The 21,831-nt window shown below is 38.6% G+C and overlaps 1 protein-coding gene and 1 long non-coding RNA gene across 19 annotated transcripts in view; one reads left to right on the top strand and one right to left on the bottom strand.

The window, feature by feature from the left end:
- celf5a (cugbp, Elav-like family member 5a) overlaps nt 1-21,831 on the top strand; it is a 242,469-nt gene that overhangs the window by 190,488 nt on the left and 30,150 nt on the right. For 13 of the 18 annotated variants that reach the window (XM_044130130.1, XM_044130123.1, XM_044130135.1 and 10 more), the window contains exons 4-6: nt 2,951-3,079; nt 6,545-6,624; nt 17,247-17,393. In XM_044130130.1, coding sequence (XP_043986065.1) covers nt 2,951-3,079; nt 6,545-6,624; nt 17,247-17,393 — 356 coding nt within the window. The remainder of the gene's footprint in view (nt 1-2,950; nt 3,080-6,544; nt 6,625-17,246; nt 17,394-21,831) is intronic. The other 5 variants (XM_044130141.1, XM_044130137.1, XM_044130125.1 and 2 more) reach the window with 1 other exon arrangement.
- On the bottom strand, nt 1,088-5,434 carry LOC122839017. The gene is made up of 2 exons (XR_006371976.1): nt 3,785-5,434; nt 1,088-2,000 (listed from the first exon to the last, which is right to left on the bottom strand). It is a non-coding gene; the product is annotated as an uncharacterized LOC122839017 (long non-coding RNA).

The following is a 21,831-nucleotide window of genomic DNA, read 5'->3' as shown; positions in this document are numbered from 1 at the left end:
CCACAGTTTCCTCAGTCGCAGATTTTTTTTTTGCTAAATAATGTAAAAACAATATCTGTATAATGTTACTGGTTTCCCACACTGCAGTGGCCTCTTGAATATGTTTCAGATTCTTATCTTTCTCAGACATGATACAGAAGGACAGTGGGCTGATCAGGATTTTATTGTCTCAGGCTTTTTGTGAAGCTATATTACACAGGTAGGTGATATATAGTGGCCACTGGTCATTTTATACCACAAGTCCTATAAATATTATTCCATTTAGCTGGAGGTGATGTTCCAGTTAGCAATCCTTAAGCTGCAGGATGGATGCAGCATCGTATTTTAAACCATGCCACATGGAAGCTGTTAACACTGTGATTCTCAGAAAGAACCTCCTATAAAACTGGTAAAGGTCATGCATTAACTCATAACTTCTCACACCCACTTGAAAAGGAATGTCACAACCAAAGTGAGAACCGATAAACTCCAAAGGTCCTATGCCTCACAGAACTATTATACTCCCTTCAACTTTTTCTGTCTTGTTTTCACAGCAGTTTTGATTTAAATTGGATTATTAATTGAGCATTTTCTACCCATATTCAAAAGATTAAATATTATTGGGATTTTGTTTGCTTGACCAAGATTTTCACCCACATAATACTTACTCTGCACAAACATGACTTCTTGTGACTTTCATCCAACAATAACTTTCATTCTGCCACTCTTCCATAATGGCCATGTATATGGAGTTCATGTCTAACTCCATATACTGTCCATATATTCTCCAACCTGTGCTATGGATCTCAAATGCTCCTCAATAGTTACAAAAGCAGTTTCCTTTGCTAATGCTCTTCTTCCCCGGCCAGTCAGTTTAGGTGGACTGCAATGTCCCGATAGGTTTGCAGTTGAGCCACATTTACTTTATTTTCAGATGATGGGTTGAAAGCTTTTGACCTAATCTTGCTTTAAACTTCTCTGCAGCTTTTCCCCTGACCCATTTGCTTTGTCCTTCATCTTGCTTTTTTATAGCTAATATGTTCTCTAACAAACCTCCGAGGCCTTCATAGAACAGCCGGATTTATGGAGAGATTAAATTACACATATATGGACTTCTAAAGCAAGTTTTATTTTTTTACTAGATTTTTGCTTAGGGGCATCAGATTGCAGACTTTTATTAGTTAAAAAAAAAAAAAGAAAATTTTCTTTTTACTTCACAATTATTTCCCTGCTTGTGTTGGTCTAACAACATAAGGTCAATAAAATACAGAGATGTTTATCGTACTTCGAAGTGATGCTGCTGTTAAAGTTTAATGGTGATCAAAAATAATAATTCTGAAAGTCACTATGACAGTGTTTACATAGATTACTCTCCATCTGACTTGAACTAGAAGTGTGTCTGAGATGTAGTCTGGTTTTATTTCAGGAAAAATCTTTATAATTTTGACCCACCCATTTACTTGTACACCCAGACTACCCCCACCCCCCCCCCCCACACACACACACAAGCATCCTTGACTCATCTTCCTGATTCAACCTCGGAATTTATATTCTCCCTCCAGCAAAAGGATGGACCATCTTGGCCTTTCATTTTCCAGTTCAGGCGTTTCTTTTTTTGCAGATAAATGCTCTCCAATCCATCCTGACAGATGTCACATTGCATCACTTCCATTTTTTATACGTAGCCTCTGATCCTGCCACTTGCAATAAGGAGCCAGCACCAGGGACGCCCCTCCCTAGACAATCCTCTGACACGGGTGATTATTTTAAAGGTGCATCACTGATGGTGCCGAGTCGCAAAAGCCTTGCTGGAGCCCATGCCTGCTGTGAGATCTGACGTACCGCCTTGTGGGTTGAGTTAAGGAATGACAACAGCACAGGTGTGTAGAAATTGCTAGTGAACCTGGTCAATACGACCGGTAGCAATTTATGCGGCTCTCCTCCTCTTCACAGCAGTAGCTGTTGGTTCAGTCCGTCGCTTTCTCCGCTGCGACTTTATGGGTCAGAGTTGGAGAAACAATCTGTATAAAGAAAAAGATTTTAGTGCTTCTTGCTGCCGGCAGAAACACAACAGCATAGCATTAATCATACAGTGCCAGAGCACATCAGTAAACACGGGGTGTCGGGTCAAGGTAAAGATCAGATCCCACAGCATTTAACAGGACTCAATAGCATAAAGGCAATCTATTGAAAAGTCAGCGTTATTCATGGCTTGTCTCCCAGGCCTCGGCGCTCGCTGAAGAGACACACCATTGTTCACTGAAGAGTGCACTGAAATATTTCTCTGGCTACACAAAAAAACTCTGGATCAGCAGCAATTAGTAGGGTAAGAAAGAGATAAAGAGAGGAAGAGAGGGAGGGCAGCAGTTGAAAAAGGAATGAGGGGCAAAAATGTGGAATCAGCGAGAGGAAAAAGGGAAAGGCATGAAAGAGAGAGGGAAGAGATGGATGAATAAGTGGGGGAGGGGGTGACGAGTTGAAGAAGGAAAGAGAAGTTGTAGGTTCCAGCCAGTGCAGTTTGGTGTGTAGGAGGATGAAGCCGCCTGGAGCCCCTCTTGCTTTTACACGACCAAAGACTCCCTCATTGTCTTTGGTCTGAGTCTCATGCTTGTATTTGTGAGTGAGTATGTGAGTAACGTCTTCATTATTTCATTGCTTCCCTTTATTTCTTCCTTACACTATGACCAGACACTTGCCCTCACATGTCTCCACATGGAATCAGACCCTGTTTTATTGGAGATAGATCAGTCCTGGGAAAGAAATAAACTGTGTGACTTGATCCCAAGCTTCAGTAAATAAATAAAATGGCTACTCTGCAGAACCTTTGAATGTATGTAATATATTTGTTTGTCCCTGTGGTAAAATTGTTTTCACTGTAATGACAGTGTTTCCCGTTATCAGCCTGCTCTCTAATTGGTTTCATAATTGAGGTCGGGTATAGTGTAACCTTTTGTCCCTTTCTTTGTTTCAGAAGACAGGAAGTTGTTTGTCGGGATGCTGAATAAACAGCAGACTGAGGAGGATGTTTATCGTCTCTTTGAGCCCTATGGAGTCATCGAGGAGTGCACGGTCCTAAGAGGTCCTGACGGAAACAGCAAAGGTAGGAGACGAGGATTCGGCTGTCAGATTTATTTAGGTCAATGACTGACAATCAAATATGTGTGTGTGTGCGTGTGTGCGTGCGTGCGTGGGCGTGTGTGTGTGGTGTGTGTGCATGTGTGGACATCATGTAAATTACAGATGGCATATGGATCAAATATAGGTCAAACAGCCTGAGTGCTTGACTTGAGATTGTTGATCTGTTTGATGTGTGAGAAATTGATCAGCTGTGGGGAAAGAAAATACTTCTGGTTGACTTTAACTCTTAAAAGCTTTACCAGGCATTTAGTTAAAAGCATAAGTCCACAACAAGCTTGGACAGTGCGTCCACCAGGTTTCACTGTGGGAATGGTGTGTTCAAACACAATAGTTTGAATTTGGGACAAAAAGTTACATTTTGTCAAATAACCTTCTTTCACATACAGTGATGTGGAAACGTGTTTGCCCCTTCCTGATTTCCTGTTGTTTTATTTATTTATTTTTCATATTTGAGCACTTGAAGTGTTTCAAATCACCAAACTAATTTAAAAGTCCTGCTGCATAACCCAAGTTCATCTTGAGGTCCATCTGCATACCCTTGCAGATGGACGGACATTTTCTTTTAGGATTTCTGGGTAGACTACATATTTATGGTTCCATTAATCACAGCAAGTTATCCAGCTCCCAAAAACAGCCCCAAACCATCACATCTGTTATCACAACTTACTGTTCGCATGATGTTCCACTCTTCTTCTTGTGGTATTTATTGGCAATTGGCAATTGGCAAACAACTTATCACATTATCACAACCAAATGGTAAGGAGTGTGGATTTTAATATCTATACAAATAATACAGTGTCCTTCCTTTGTTAAGTAGGTCCTACTTAAGTGAAGTCTTGATTTAAAACAGGTGTGACAGTAATCAGTGAACTCAGGTGAAATTTATCAGGTGATAAATCACTTTTTCAGAACAGGCCAGGCTTTTTTTTTTCTCCCTTATAAATAAACATCTTCATTTAAAAACTGCATTTTGTGTTTACTTGTGTTGTCTTTGACTAAAATTTGAATTGGTCTGAAGTTCTGAAATATTTAAGTGTAACAAACATGCAAAATAATAGGATAAATGCTTTTTCACTCCACAGTGTTTGTATTGTATATCATTTGTGGCAAACTGCTTTCAAAAATTTTTTTTTTCCTTGCCTTTCATCCTTAAAGGGACAGATTTGAAGGAAGCACAAGTAATCTGTCAACAGATTGTCCCACTTTTGTCTCTTCACCACTCCAGAATTACCACCACCAACCTCTGAGCCGCTTCTCTGATTATTTCTCTCATTGTTCAGCCTTTCAGTTTTCTGTTTCACTTTACAATAATATCTTATTTTGTATTAGTCTGTCATATAAATGTATTGAACTTTGTGGTTGAATACTGACAAAACACACAAAAGTTGAAGAGGATTAATGTATTTGCAGAGTTATGTTTATTGAATATGATGTGAGCTACACCTTTCAGAAAAGTTGGTGGATTTCCCACAAAAAATCTGGATTAATTTACTTTTAAATAACTACTCAAATCTGTTCTCTGATCCACAAAAAAAAAAAACAAAAAAACAGATATCAAAGATATTAAACATACATAGAATGTTGCTTCATATTGATCATCTAAATTAATCCAGATTCTCGAAAAAAAATAAAGTCAGAGAAAGAAAAGAAGAAGAGAGAATGTGACATTAAATTTGAAAAAGTGAGAGTTGCACAGGCAATGTATCTAAACACAACGCAGCAGTCTCACAGAGGCTTGAACCATCCACTGATGACAGCCAGCATGGTGCTTCTCCAAGTTTGCCTCAGGATGCAAAATCTATGATCTTATTTGAATCCATTTGAAATTAATTAATTAACTTAATTTTGGTTTGCAGGATGTAGCTTGATGAAGCGTTTACCAACAGCAGTCCTGAACTTCCATCCATCAATCTTTTGTCTAAACTTGCATACCCTTGCAAGATCATAGGGGCTGGTGTGTATCAGTAACTGGGGAGGAGACAGTCCATCACAGGGCAACAAAGAGACACGCAGAACAAACATACATGCTGTCACTCACACTCACTGCTAAGATTGATTTAGAGAGCTTTGTTCAGCTTGAAGTTATTTTTGTCTTTCTCAAATATTATTTTTATAATTGTTCTATTATTATTATTATTAGAATTACAGTAAATACTAAAAGTCAAACAATTAGGGTTTTTTTAAGTTGTACAACTGCAAGAGTAGACATTTTATGATTAATTCAATCGCAAAACTTCAGTTTCTTCAATTAAAATATTTTGGTTTACTGTTTGGGCACAAAAATATACTCTTACGGAAATATGTTTATTAACATCAATTCATCTGTGATGCCTCTTTTATCATAATTAGTAATCCTCATCTCTGATGAACTTTCATGGTAACAAGTGGTAGTATCTAGGATTTGATTTTAAGAGACACTGTAACATCTAACGTAGGGAACTCGGGTTTTGAAGAAAGACCACCATCCCTCTTTAGGTACAGCTACACCAACAATCCATGTATGGAGGGGTAAAAGGCTAATTATAGCTGTACATGACCCCATTGTAGCAAAGACCTTGTACAGGTCATCAGGAACTCAAAGCTTTTTCCTATCCACATCTCAGTAGGAGGGAGGCGGGCAGCAGTTTAGCAGCTGAATGGACATCTTGATCGGCTGGTGTCCACAGTGGTGTGCCTATTAACAGGAGAAGAATAGCAAGGTGACTGGGTCAAGCAGGATGGACGATAAGAAGAATAAGGCACAAAAGATGAAATACTAAAAAACAGACAATTCACATGACATGACATTGGGTGAGAGTGTGATGGATCAGTGACTGACTCTGCTTCACTGGAACAAACAGAATCACTTCTCATGTTTTCATGTTTCTCTGTAATGATGTAAGGGGGCTGTTTGGTGATTTGAGATGTTTAATGCTTCTTTTCGGTTCAAAGGCAGGGAAGGATTACAAATCCTCATCAGCAAAGTCCAGCTGTGGAGTTGTCTCTTTTTTCCTCACAAAGACCATCATGCGTTTTTAAAGACATTACAGCAAAGAGCATTGTTTCTGTGATTTCTTAGCTTTCAAGTCTTTTTCACATCTTCGAATATTGATCAAAATGCTTTCTGTAATGCTTATTCTGTTTGATTTCATTCTCTTTAACTGCGATTTAATATGAACAAAGAGGCATGTGGTCCTAAATAGCAAGCTTTTCTGCTTCATCAGTGGTATCTTTGGCCTGCAGCTTCTGCTTGTCTGCCTGCCTAATGCCCAGAATAAGGGGAAGCTTGCTGTGCAATGAGAGCCTCTTAATGCTCAGTGATTTCTGAAGTGTCAGATTTAATTCTACATCTTTTATTAATGTTACCCTAAATATCCACAAACGTACATGTGCGTGGGTATGCGTGTGTCTGTGTGTGTGTTTGATATGCATCTGCTCTTTCTTCCAGGTTGCGCCTTCGTCAAGTTTTCTACACACACTGAGGCTCAGTCCGCAATCGGCGCCCTGCACGGCAGCCAGACCATGCCTGTGAGTACAGCTCGAACAGAGACGCACGGTTCTTTCCAGACACATTCACACTAAACACAAAATGGCTTATAATAGCCCAATGCATCTCAGAGGTTTACATACGCTTAGACTTGACGAGGATGTTTTAATTTGAGTTTATGATTAGTTATTTTAACCACTCCAGACTGTAGATCCAACATTCATGATACTGGAAAACAAAATCTGATGCACAAAGTTAAACTTACTGTGAATGTTCTCTGATCTGCACCATCACAATTATAATGGTGCATAATGTGAACATGGTGATGCTTGAGAGCTACAGTGTTCTTTAGTTTGAAACTCTCGCCATGTGCATGTTTGGTATCATTGGAAATTTTGAGTTTCAAGCATCTATTTGTTGACTTTTAAAGTAAAGTTGAGGAAGATGGAGGGATTTCTCTATTTTCATTGTTCTGTCCTTTCAAGTGCAAAACACAACAAAACAGTGTGCCACTAGTTCTTTGTATGAAAATCTAATTTTGACTGCTCCAAAACTACTTATTGCCACAGTGGGCAAATATGTTAATCTTAGTTTTGTTTGACAATAGAACTTATCTCTATAATCCTTTTTGTCTTGTCTGAGGGCGGAGGGGGGACGCTTCAAATTTTAGAGCAAGGGCCGTTATCCCTTTATTGTAATCAGACACATTTTTCCAAATGTAAACAATAAATGGATATCCCAGTCACATATTTTCCTCCAAAAATGACTTTATATGATGTAGTTAGTGAGAATCCGACCCAGAGAGTTAGCCTTTCCTCTGAGCTTTCGCGACTGTAGCTTTGTTATGCATGAATACTGTATGCTGCTGCCACTGAATAGAAATCCAGTGTGAGATTACATTTTCTCCACTGTTGTTCTCTTGCCTTTCTTGTATCTGCCACATAAATCATCCAATGGCACAGGTGCTCATACTCTGAGCAACAGGATGTTACAGGATTTTGCTAACATTTCGAAGTGCTGGGAGTAGTAAGTGTCAATGAACCGACATTGTTTTAATTGCAAACCTCAAGATAGTGACACTGTTTCTGCCAGCGCTTCCAGTTCAGAATGGCAGTCACACTGAAGTTTCTCGTCGTTGTGTTGAATACACGGGGACTGAAAACACACCATTCAGCCTCTCCTTGAAGTCTTAATGGAAGTTGAACTATTTTCAAAGGGGAGACATGTTTCCAAGTGTTTGCATCTTAAAAAGATGCCTGTTGGAACAGATTAAATCAGTATTCAGAGGTTTCACTTTATTAGTGCTGATGTATGAATACATTTGAGCCTAATTGTACAATTTGAAGATTAGAGAAAATCCACAATGAATTTCAACCTGTTCACCCAATTCTTGTTTTTTTATTATTATTTCAGCTGTTAGTCACATTTTTATTCCATCTGGTATTCCTCCTTCCACTAGTATCAAATACATTAATAAAAGTTTAATATTTCTATGACATTCATGCCCACTTTGAGTGTATGTAGACTTCTTGATTCATCTCAAGTCATGCAATTTGAACACATAAAGTTATACGCATACCATCTGCGAACACTGATGCATGCAAAAGTCCTTTGCTCTGTCTCTTTAATTACAAAGGTACTTAAAAAAAAAAAAACTAAACCTATATCCAGATAAAACTGTTAAGAGTCATAATTGAATTTTGGGTGAGTCATCAATCAGCAGCTCTGCTTGCATAATCTGTGAATAGAAATCCAGTGTGAGATTACATTTGCTCGTTGTGTAAGCACACTGTGTCCTCTAAATTCTCTCTGCATTTGATTTACTGTGAGCACACAAACGCAAAAAAGAAAAAAAAAAAAAAAAAACACTCTAGCTCTCATTTTCATGTGGCTCGTGTTTAGTCATGGTCCCTATATACCTGATGGTGTCAAAATAAGAGCTACCGGCTCTGCTCCCAGAACATGAAAGGAGTTACTCCCCGTGACATTTAGAAGGAGGACCAGGGAGTCACATCTTGTATTATACAGTAGGCTGAAGTACAGTATGCTCTGTTTTTGTCCCAGTCTTACTTTCCTTTGCTTCTCAGAGATTCTGAACTCTTTCGACCCTGTGTCACAGGTGTTGTGTTTCACTGTGTGATTTCATTATTAATGGTTGTAGCGTGTTGGGAACAGAAAAAGTGGAGTGGGGGCTTCCTAGAAGCCAGCTGTGCCATCTTGGCGCAACTTTCCAGTCAATCTAAGTGCAAATGACTGCTAGTCATAAAGAATGCCTCTGAATGTCCATTTTCCATAGATACCCTCCTTCTGTGTTGTGCTTTCAGCCTATCTGTGCTAGCGCTCTGCCCTCGCTCGTCTCTCTTTGGCAGCCTCTTGGGATATTAAGGAATAGACTTGTTTACTCCACCTTTCACCACATTGGCTTCTGAATTATTCATCTAACTATAAGCAGGGTGCTGAAGGGAAGGGAGGGGAGGAAAAATCAGGAGGGCGAGAGAAATAGAGGCAGAGGGAGAATGAGTGAATGGACAGGATTTATACCTCCTGCTCCTGGTAAATTGATTATAGAAATCTGATCAGCATCTCATATCCTGTGGATGAGGGAGGAGAGGGCATAGTTGCCTGCCTCTCTGAGATTAGCAGACCAACGGTGGACTATTGCACCTCAGCAGGACAGCACTATTCACAGCATTACGTCCGTCGTTGTAGCAAAGACCCTGTGAAAAGTCAGGGTGCACACATCCTATGTGATTGGGACTGCTGAGTCACACACAAAGTATTTATCCACAAGCATAATATTAAAGTTTGTATTGATCTCAACTTCAGATAGGTCTAGAAGCAATTAAAAAAAAAAAAACAACAACATAAAGAAATAAAAACTACAGATTGTCTGGCTTATTAAAAAGCAATTTTCTCAATCTTACATACAAAAGACTAATAAAACTATTCCACTAAACTAAATCGGCTAGATCTGTATGTGTGTGCACTCTGCACCTGCTGCCACTTCAAGGCTATGGCTGATAGCCAGAGTCAAACAGATTAGAATAAATAATGTCCGGCCAATAGTAGCTGTGGCCAAGGTGTAAAAGTGCATTGCATGCTAACGCCGCAACCAGACATGGCAGGTTTATAGATCAGCTGCCAGTCCCAGAAAGCATGAGCATAGGCTCCTTAGAGTTTATGAGTGTGCATAAATTCACACAAATGTGTATGTGGATCTTTGCATACATAAATGTGTGCAAACAGAAGTGCTGCCACCTCCTCACCAGGGTCAAACATTCCCTGACTGATCTTATTTTCCAGCTCTAAGGACTTGAGCAGAATACATTGTGCTTTTCATTTATAAGGACGTGGGTGTAATGTGCGTTCTCTGTGTTTGTTGGAGGAGAAATGCTTCTGGTCTGTGTCCATGCAGTGCCTTGGATTTATGCTCTTTGACCTTTTTTTGTATTTTGTCATGTCAACATGCCAAAATGTTTTGGTGGGATTTGTGCTATAAACTACCATACATTAGCATACATTTCTGAAATTAAGGGGTAGAGTGCACTGTAAAATTGTTGCACAACCACTGAAAATAGAGAAGCAACGGTCATCCGTGACTGGAGCCTCTGACAATTGGACTTTTTGAAATCAGATCACAGAGTAAGACTTTTTGGGAATACCTCCCCAGAGATGTGAAGTAATGCACAGGTGTGAAAGTGCACATGTGTAGAATACGCAAGGTCAAAGTACATGTGCGTATCAACAACATGCTAAAATCCCTACACCCCTGGCATGACCACTACAGCAGATTCAAGGTGTCTTGTTCGGTCTTGTCCAAACAGTAATGCAGTGTCGTCTAAATGTCTAACTTTTCCCCAATTAGCATCTCAAAGTACAATCAACTTCCAGACAGCAGCATCATTCTTAGATTTTATTTTTGAATTCATCACTTTACGATTATGCACAACTCTGTATTGGTCTGTCAAATGCAATCCCAGGGAAGTCATTTCTAGGTTGTGTTTTAACTTGACAAACGGTGAAAAATTTCAAGGATTATAAATACTTTCCTAAAGTACTTTTCAAAAGTGCTCCCATGGATGGAGACTTAGTTATTGATACCATTTTTTTTTTTTAAATAATTAAAAAAAATGGAGTTATAACAGTAATGAAATCTTTCTTGAAATTTAGGAATCAAATCTCATCAGCAGGGTCAGTGTAATCTCTTTCACTGAATCTCCATCCCACCCGACTACTCAATGCTACAAATGGAAATTTCTTCATATTCCAAACCATCCCTTGGCCACCATTAGCTACTGCGTGCACACACTTACAAATTTTCATTCCAGGGCATGAGCAGCTCAATTAAACATTTACGTCCATAGCTGTTGAGTAATTTGCTGAGATTCAGCTAGACTATGTAAAAAGTAGGTCTCAGGATAGACTTACACAGAGACAGGAAAGGGGGTGATAGTATGGGTCAAGCCCACTGAGCCATGTTCATTTTTTATTTTTTTATTTTTTACTCCATATCCGTGTCGTATGAATTCCAGGCTTTTATAGCTGACACAGGCACAGGATGGTAAAAGGGTGATCTCACAACAAAAGAAAGCAAAAAAAGGTGAGACTAGTTTAGCAGAGAGAACTGGGTGATTAAGAAAGAAGAGAAGACGAGTTAAAAAAAATCATCTGATGGGATTTCCCTGAATCTTCTGTATTACAGGGAAAACACATTTAATATTCTCTAAAATTGGCTGTTTCATCAAGCTCAGTATTTAATTGCTTTTAATGATAATATAGCGAAAGTACCAAACCAAAATCAAACATCTAGAATTCCAACAAATTCTAGATGTTTTTGCTGCCAATTGTTGATATTTTCCATCTATATTTTAAAGCTAAGCTTGTACAAGTTTGTCAGTAGTATTTCTACCTTTTCCATTTGAGGTGTGTTGTGGTAACTGAGTCACAAACTGCAAAGACAATTTGTATTTATGCCTTCTGTGTCCTCAGCATTTGCTTTCACCTTTAGTGCAGATGGGAGTAGAAATTCTTTTGTAGTAAGATGCCTTCACACTAAAAAAAAAATAAAATAAAAATGTAAAACTGTGCTTTTATGAGGAAGAAAAACTAAAAGAGTTTTACGTAATCAGAGACAGAGATGGTTCCATCACTTGCTTTGTCCAGGAAAGAGACACAGTTAAACGCTGAAGAACTCGGCTAAGAGTACTTTCTATAGAAACAAGAAGAAAGAGCCAACAGAAGACATAGTACTAACCCAGCTCTCAATTTTTTTTTTTTCTTAGCACAAATGCTTTCATGCATGTGTTTAAAAGTAATGAAATTCATACACAAAAATGAACCTTAATCTTCCTCACTCTCATAAAATTGTGAAGCTTGGAAAGGCACCAAAAATTAGTTGTTGGCAATTAGATGATTGCTGAAGAGCCCGTCTTTCCTTTTGGTTCAGAAAACGTCTCTGTAGAGCCTTTTTATTCCCCCTGTTTAACTCCCCTTCCTTCAGTGGCTCTCAAGGCAGCTGGGAGCCGCTCAGCAGGGGGATTCTGCTCACACTTGGAAGCTTAAAAATTTAATGAGACTTTCACTTTACACTCCATCCTCTTCTCTTTTTAGCGATGGAGATTCTGCACGCTGATACCCTGACAGGCTTAAATGGGGAAACCTTGGAGATAAACAAATGTGGCAATGGATGCTTGGCCAACAAGCTACGAGATTCAGGTGTCCCAAGGAGAGCCAGTGGGAGGCACAGCTTCAGTGTCCTGGGCTCCTAATGGAAAAGATTTGCAAAGGAAAATGCTACGAGAGAATGTCCCACCACGCTAACATATAACCAGATATGTCAGTTGACAAGAAACCTTGTTTTTTTATTATTCAGGGAGCAACATCCTTGTCTTGTTGTGTTTACAGAATAGACTTGACTGCACAGATTCCAACTTAATCTGTTTAGATCATGCATCTCACTTTTCTCTTGGAAAGGTACATCATCAACATGCAGTTCACATTACCAAAAGAGTGGCAGTAATTTTAACTGCAAGAGAGATTTCTAACATTCAACTTGTGGTAGTGCATTCAGGCCATACACCGATCACATGCTTTTATCTTGTTTTAGTTAAACCTGATAATTAGGGTAATGATCCACATGTAATTTAAAGGGATAGTTTTGGATATTTGATGTTTGATTCTTCAAAATGGCTTTCAGCAGGTTATAGATCATCTGCAATGGATACATCTCTGGGTGCATTAATCTAGTAAATATTAATTGGAGGTAAAAGGTAGTAGGTAGGGGCCAACACCAAAGCAGACAAGCAGACATCTACCATATTAAAACAACACCAAGTTCAAAACAATCATCGATAGCATTGGTATTTACACAGAAGCCGGGTTACTTACAAGGACAATAATGTGTCACCAATATTCATTCTCTGAAACGTACAGAGGACAGAGCATGCAAAGCATTTCTAGTCATAGTGTCTGAATTATATAATGACATTAATATTAAGTAAGTCCTATTTTAATGTTTGTTCCCCCCCATGTCTTCTTACTTTTCAGATAGTGAGATAATGTACAGGATTGTATATCCAGTTCAATTCAATTTATTACTACAGATCTGATTCACAACAAATTTCATCTTTAGGTATCGATGAAATACCTAAATATGAATAGACATATTCTAGTCATATTCAGTATTTAGAAGGGACAGAAGGAGAAGTTGTAAACGATTACTTCAATTTTCCGCTATGCTTTAGAATGGTAGTCCACCTGTTTTTGCCAATGGAAGCGTAGGAAGTGAACAAAGTCATTCAAGTAAATTAATTTCTAGGAAATTTCCTCATCCTGAGCATTTTCTGGTAAGCTTCCATAGCATCAACGTGGTGCATTACATACTTCACAGCTGTGGACGAAATTGGATAAAATCTAAAACTTGAACAGAATCCATGCCTCCAGAAAGCAATTGTTTCTCAATAGCCAATGGTCCAGACCCTCTGGACAAAGCAAAACGTAGAAAGTGGGGCAGGTTTTTCCCAGGCTAACCACAAAGCCAATGACTGTTTATATGGGAAGTGAAGACTGGAGGCAGTGGTCTTCCTGTGAAACACATTCTGTGAGATTTTGTATGAAGCTAGTAAGGAGTATTATACAGAGTTTTAAAACCAATTTGATTATTTTTTAACAATGTGTTCTTTTTCTATTAGATACTTACTTTGGCCATAAACTCTACATTTTCTTTTCTTGATCTCTGTTTCACTAAAGAAGATCAAAAAGGAGGCATGAACTCTTGCCTGATTTTTCATGGTAAATAATCAGCAGTTTCATTATAAATAACCAGTCTGGGTTTTAAAAATTCATGAAATACGATTCACATTAACCACTATGACATTTTTTTTTTTTTTTAGATTGGAGTTATTTTATCATGCTAGAAATCTGCTCTGGTTGTGGCCCCTTGTTAGACCAGCTATTATATTCATCCTCAAAGTCCACCTAATATGAATGCATCATTAATGAAGATGCAAAGAGAGTGATAAGAGGTAACGTGCTAACTGGTAATAACCTTTACCAGAATCTCACTTGATAAATCCTGAACTATCCTTTTAAAGTTTGAGAAGGATACAATTAACATACAGTTCACATTACCAGCAGGGTGATAACATTTTTAACTGTGAGACAGCGATAAAATATTTAACATGTTATAGTATATCTCATTATTACTCTAGTCATGCACAGCTCCGTTCTGTACTTTTCCAAATGCTGTGGATGCTGGATCAATAAAGGTATAACTTAAATCTGCGATAACTTGACATAGCACATTGTGCTGGTAATGTAACACATGCTTATTTTAAAAAAAGTCTTCTGAGCTAAATCATTTTGTTTTGAATGTCACTTTGTAATATATATATAAGTGAGATACTTTTCCATCCAGTAAGTCATTCAGCTAAATAGACAATCAGTCATTTAGTCAGAGAGCCAACTAATCAACTGGCCATACACCTGCAGTCTTTCAAGCCTGTGATTCAGCAGAGCAAGCCTGGAGGAGGGCGATGGGAGGGAGGAAATATTGAGCAAAGTGGGGAGAAAAGGGAGAAGAAGAGCATAAAATCTATAAGCTACAGTCGAAAGGTCCAGTGCCTGTCTTTGGGTATCTTTTGCTCTCTCTGGATGTCTTTATTAGCTGGAGACCTTAGTGTGATAGAAAAAGCACAGAATGGAAAATTAAAAACATAATGAATGTGGTGTTAATAATGCCTGACATTATGGATACCATTTGGAACGACGTGTTTGTCCATCATTGCTGTACTCCAATCATTCCCAAATACCCACAGTTTAGTTCCGGCATATCAGCGGCCAACCGCTGTTATTGACAGTCTTGCATCAATTTTATGGGGCTTCTTATCATGCTTGACACACAACCTTTCTAAACTGTCAGAACAGAGTAATATTATGGCCTTTTATGTGGATCAATTGGCCAGTTTTGGGCGTAGAGGGCAGGAAGAAGGCGGAGTACACAAAAGGTCAACTGTGGCTCTCAATCATTTGAAGATTATTAATGAAGGATGAAGTTTGCTAATGAATGCATAGCTGGAGCCACTGACAGGAAGGGAAGAAGGAATAGAAAAGAGTTACCTTGAAACAAAAGATTTCATTTGAAAATTGGACCCAGATGTGTAGAAACAATTGACCGATATATTAAACATAACAGATCATGGTGCCTTTAGTGATAATTGCACTTCAGTTTTTAGGGTAAAGTACCAATCAAGTGTTTGCACAGAGTTACCACTGGCTTGAATATCATATTATTTTTGAGCCCTTTAGGATGGATTTGTTAAAGCATTTTCCAGTTTGGTAAATGCTGGTAATGTAACACTACTACTTGGTACTGCCGGAAACACTTAGACTGATTGCTTTTCTTTTTTAATGTTTGAGTCAGAAAGTCAAAACTTGAACACAGTTTGGTGCCCCAGCAGCACAACGATTCCAAACAAATATCAAAATTGGTTTTGGAATGAAATCAGAGTAAACATTAAGCTCCAAAAGTGTTCCTACTCTCGACTCTACCAAAATCTACAATATGTCATTTGACTTTATGACTGTGGTTGTGTTTTTATTTTTGTTAAACATTCAAAGATTAACTCGGTGCTTTGGAGTCCTGTCCATCTACATAACCTGAAAACACTTCTCCTTTAACCCAGGAACTTATGGCTTAACATTCTCCTTTGGGATTTTCTTTCTTCTCCATCAATTTTTGAAGTAGCAAAGTAACCACAGATAATCACGCCAACGTCATCATTTTAGAAGCCTAGATTCAGTTTTAGTTCACTGAGACCTTTTGGATAAATGAAGTTTATATTTCTTATGATAATTTCTTCATTAGGATATACATGATTACCAGTTAAATCTGTCATGCGTATAGATTTGTTATATTAGACCATACTAACATCCTCTTGTAAATTTGGTTATCTATTTGCAGTGAAGTATTTTAGGGTGTGGCTAGAAAGTGATTTGGCCAGTTGGAGTGGAGCCACACAGTTTTTTTTTAACCTCTTTTGTTTTATTCTTTAATCTGTTTGTAGATAAGTAACATTTGCATCATTTTTATTTTTTAAATAAACCGCTTAACTTTATCAAGAGGATCCAGTCTGGGATGTTTTTGTCGTTTCATCATCCAGTGGACCGAAGGGGAAATGCAGAGAGCGTCAAGGTTATGGCTTCATTAATTCGGAACCTACAATCATTTTTGAGTATTGGTATCTATTTTTGAAATGCTGTGTTAAGTTATAGCAGGAGATAACAGGACATACACCCTCAAAAATGTTTCACACTTGTCTCGTTAGTTCATAGAATATTTCCCCAAAAGTCACAAAGATCAGCAAGGTGTTTTAGCGAAATGTAAGAAAAGCCTTTGTGTTCTGTTTGGTCAGCAGTGGATTTTGACTCTATGTCCCTGACAAATGTCATGTCTGAATGTGGCTCATGAAAACCGCATTTAGTTAAATAGTTATTTAAAAGTTTATTATCTCAGAGTTATAAATTATATGATTGTTGCATTAAAACAAAAACAATTCAGTTGAATCATTAAAGGCACAAAATCATCCATTCATCCATGTAGATCAGAAGTTGTGCCGTTTTGTGTAAGAGGAATAGAAAGTTGAGTCAAATTGAAATTTTGTGTTAACCAGACTGCAGCTGCTTTGCTTCAAGTGATTTTATGATGGAATGAAATGAGGCTTCCCGTCTTCTCATCTGCTTACAGAGCTGTTCATTCAATAAGCAGACTGTATTTCTACTCATATTTCATAGTTCCATGCTCTTGTATGTCAGATAAAACCAAAAAGAAACCTCTGTGGTAATAGAAAATGAGCAATGATGTTGCAACTAAGACTTCCTTCACTAACAACGGAGAAGAAGAAGATGATGATAAGAAAATTGATGTTAATATTGGTTGTTGCTGCTAATAAACATGAAAGCCTTAAACCTTTCAAATAACGAATGACATTACAGTCATTTCTGTTGCTGTTTCTACAATTACCAGACATATGAAACTGGTTGGAAATACAGTGTAATGCAGACTGTTTTTTTTTCTGTTTTTTTTTCTTGGCTGTGTCAAGTATTGTGGGAGGTATTTTCAGAAAAACCCCTCATTCTTTTCCCCCTCTTCGTTTCTTTCCTTCAGGGCGCTTCTTCCAGCTTGGTGGTCAAGTTTGCCGACACAGACAAGGAGCGCACCATCAGACGTATGCAGCAGATGGTTGGGCAGTTTGGCATCTTTAATCCAGCCATCGCCCTTCCCTTTAGCACCTACAGCTCTTACGCACATGCGGTGAGTTGGAAAAAGCACGTTACCCAGAAATGTTAAATTTAGAGGAAACCAGCCTGCAGTCATCATAAACTGTTGTGATACCAGGTGTAGTTTAACGTGTAAATAATGTGGGAAAACAGTGTTCCCAGAGTCTTGCAATATTTGCTCTGTAACAGCAGAAAACCTGGTCACTGTTTTTTTTTTTTTCATTTTTTTTTTCATTATTAAATCATTTGCAAAAGATAGTATTGGATATGTGAAACAAACGGCTTCTATTGTGACACTGTTGACTGTTATTTAAGGAGGACAAAACATGAGCTGTCAGATGATGTGATGATTTAATTGTTGCTGCACTGTCTCCTTTTGTTTAATTTTCATGGGTCCGGGAAATCCAAGAGGAGACGGGAAAGGAACAAGACCACTTTACATAACACTCATTTAATCTTTAGTGCTGGCACTTTGATAATTTACAATATCTGTTTACCAATATATTCCTTCAGTGTTTGAAGGGTAAAAAAAATATAATATTGGCTTGCATTGCTAATATTAGTTGGCTTCAAAAGAAATAAGGAAAATGCAACCTTCAACTGGAACACTCTCCACATTGGTTGGATGCACTTCCCAGCTATGAATTACGTTTTATTAGACGAAAGCAGAGTTTGCGCCATTAACCAGCTTTATCCTTGTTGAATAAGAAACAGTGCCATACTACATTTATTTTAAAATAAATGCAACAGAAGAGTTGTTTCAATTTTTACTTAACTATTTGAAGTTTACCAGATTGCTAGCACCAAGACTCCTATTTTAAAGGAGTATTATTATGCAGTGACTATTGGTTTGAAATGCTTTTCAGAATGAGAAATACAAAAGTACATGCCATTTAGGTAAGGCAATTTATGTTGTCCTTCATAAGTCAGACCATAGCACAGTTGGGGACTATAGGTAGTTCTACCTAGTGGCGTTAAGTAAATTAATAACACTAACTTTAACTTGTTGCAACTCAATGAAACATTAAATAGATAATTTTTTTGGAAGTATTCATAACTAAAATCTATCAAATATACATTATTTTCCATGAAAAAGCAAAGCTGTACGCTCACAAACAGTTTGAATGGAAGTTGTGCCTCATCTCATGATGGTATACCTGATTATCTTTGGCAGATATTACAAGCTGTTTTCGCCTATATAGACACAAAAGCTTTTCGTTTAAACTGTTTTACATGAAAACATTCATACAGGCACAGCAGCGTGCACATACAGCACCTATTAAACCTGCACTCCATGTGCTCTGAAAGTCTATCAATTTGAATATCCAGCATTCATCCATTTATCTGCTACCTCAATTTCTACCTAACATTATTACATTTAGAGCTACTGAGATCCAAACATGTCCCAATTCTTTCTTTTGAAACCAAGATACACGCTCTATTTTTGATTTAGGGCTTATAGCACTGTGGGATGACAATTTGCAAAGTTGTGATTTAAATGTGAACATGTAAAGGGGTCTAGTCATCATTAAATAAGTAATAGGTTCATTGATGTTATTTAATGAGTTGAAATGATGGGGTTTGATTAATGTCAATTTTAATACTGCCATCATTGTTACATTTAAATATTTACAATTACAAACACACACAGTCACAAAAGTAAAGATTGTTTTACATTTTAGAAAAACTCTTTAATGTAATTATGTTAATTTGACTAACTGAAATAGTTACACTAGTGTTACATTTGAATTGGAATAACCTATAAATGTTACTGAGTAAACTACCCAATGTTACTAATGAGTTCCAACTCTGTAAAATTTCACTGTACACCAGTGACATAGATTTCTATCTTTGTGATTCTAGCAGTAATCCACTTCATCAAACTTTGCTACAGAAATTCTCTCACAGATTTCCTTCTCTTTGCCATGTGCCATTACGCCCAGACCTCCAATACGCTCAGCATGTCTGCATGTGCACCTTTAGTTAGCCATACAGCTAACCTCTTCATCGGCTCTCTCCTGCCCTCCTGCCACACTGCCCCCACCCCCTCAAGGCGTGACATTATACACACACAGCAGACCGCCGCACTTTGATGAGTTCAGACAGCCTATGAACCCTTCTCTACATGCCCCTCCACCCAAACATCGCCTTTCCCTCCCCCCTCCCGCCATCCCTCTTTCCAGGCCCACAATATGCTCTGGGCTCACCCTGAATATTCCACAGGCAACTTATCTGTACACAAACTATCTTCTTTCCTGCTGAAGAGAAGCTCATGTGGAGAGACCCCCCAACTCTCACAGCTTACACGCATACACCTGCAGACTGCCTGCTTGAAGGACAGTGAAATTAATTTAAGAAAAGCTTTCCATCCTGCACTGAGATAAAAAAAAAAAAAAAGCATGGCATCTGTGAGGAGTCACTGCATAAATGCAGAAAATAATACATACATTGCACAGAATACGCTTTCTGGAATATAGTGGTATGAATTAATGTTACTCATCATCTATCTGAATATATATATATATATATATATATATATATATGAGCAGTATTAATTGTTGATGTTAGTGATGTCTTGGGGGCCTATCCATTTCCCTCATTTTCATATCACAGCCGTGGGACCCACTGTGAAATGTGCAAATTGACCATCCCGGAGTAATTGCGAGGCCATCTCTTGTGCACTCTCCTCTAAAACTCCCACCTTCATTACCATTCATGAAATGCAGCCCTTTCCGGGGAAATGTGGAGAAATGCAAATGTTTAAGGGGCGATGGAGGCCGTGGCGGTCTGCAGGGAGACCATTGTGCGCCGCTCTGGTTGGCCATGACTTTTATTTACTGTGGCAGAGACCCGTGTCGGCTCATAGAGATGCACACAAGAGCATACACACTTGCGCACACTGGGCAGTGAGTTCGCCCACCAACAACCCTCACCCACCCCCGACCTCGCTCTCTCTCTCTCGCTCTTTCTCGCTCTCTCTTTCTCTGGCACATTCATATATTATGACAAAGAGCGGAACAGTGCTTGGAAATTGAGTTCGGAGCAGAAGACACAAGGGCATTAGGGATACATCAGCATCACAGGGAGAATCGGTTACCATTACATTCAAAACAGATAATGTAGATATGTACCGATCACTTTTTGTATTATGGGTTTGAATAATGGAGACCCAAACGTAAGGAATCCACCAAAACACAGAAAGTTGCTGCAGAAACATTTGGCAAGAAGGAGTCTTTGGAGATAAACTCAACTCAACTTTTAGCTATGGATTTTCAGTAAAGTCATTTCATCTGTGTTACTGTGTGCATATTTAATGAAACACGCTTGTTATGTAACAAGTGCAGTACAGAGAAATAGCCTTAATTAAAAATAAAAAATAACCAAAACTTGTGCATTGACTTTGTATATGAGACTCATTCGCACTGGATGCAAACACATGCTGTGGAGTCTTGATTTCCCCTGCAGCCAGAGTGCGCTGAAGTGATACGATTAATGTTTCTTTGCTGCAAGATAAACTACACATATTACCCCAAGACGAAAATCCTGCAGTGACAGAAAAAGGACTTTATCTCCAAAGACACACAACACGCTCGCCTACTCTCCATACACACTGGCCAAGAGAAGACGAGGTAGGGAAGCATAGGATTCAGACACGGGGAAAGATGGTATATATAGCTATAACCAGTGAATACAGTAAATAGTAAAATTCAAAGAGCTACCTCTCCACTACAGCAGTGGATAGGATTATAGAGTTGAGCTGACAGCCAGTAAATTGGATTTTAGTCAAACCAAGAGGGGGAGGAGGGAAGGATGGAGGCTCTGAACACAAATTGAGGAGGGGTACAACACTGACATGTGCCAAAAGTGAGAAATGTGCCATTTTTACGTCAGGAAGAGACACCGGCGTGCTCTGACAGGAGACAACCTATTTGCAAAAGAAGGCGATTTCAGCCAAAGAAAGCAAGAGAGCGAGAATCCATGTTTCAATCCCAAGTTGGTGTTGAATGATAATAGCTCTCCCAAGAAAACGCAGAGTTCAGATCTTAAAACAACCACTTATTAGCTTTTTTTTGTTTTTCCCTTTCTGAGATACAAACACATTCGAACACTTCCCCCCCACCCCCTTATCTTCGGAGATGGTTTCAGCCAGCCACTTCAGCTCTGCATGACTACAAAGTGTGGCAAAACAAGAAGACAAAAAGAAAAAGAAAACAAGTGAGAAGTTTAAAATTTAAATCCATCATGAGCGCCTCCCTGAAAACATACATTAGGCAAAATGTAAGAGACACACACGAAGAGAGAGGGAATGGTTGGAATTGGTGCTAATAGTGACAGTGAGCGTGGGTGGATGAGAGGGAGGAGGAGGATGGCTGTAAGCTCACATTAGGAAACATCTCCCCCTGTCGGAGGGTTCTGCGTTCAAACTGCCACGCTGTGCGGGGGAGAGAAATGATGGCCACAAATTACAGCAT

Source organism: Gambusia affinis, linkage group LG10 (assembly GCF_019740435.1).
Source record: "Gambusia affinis linkage group LG10, SWU_Gaff_1.0, whole genome shotgun sequence".
Lineage (NCBI taxonomy): Eukaryota > Metazoa > Chordata > Actinopteri > Cyprinodontiformes > Poeciliidae > Gambusia > Gambusia affinis.
The sequence above is the reverse complement of the archived record's forward strand: the minus strand, read 5'-3'. Positions and strand labels throughout refer to the sequence as shown.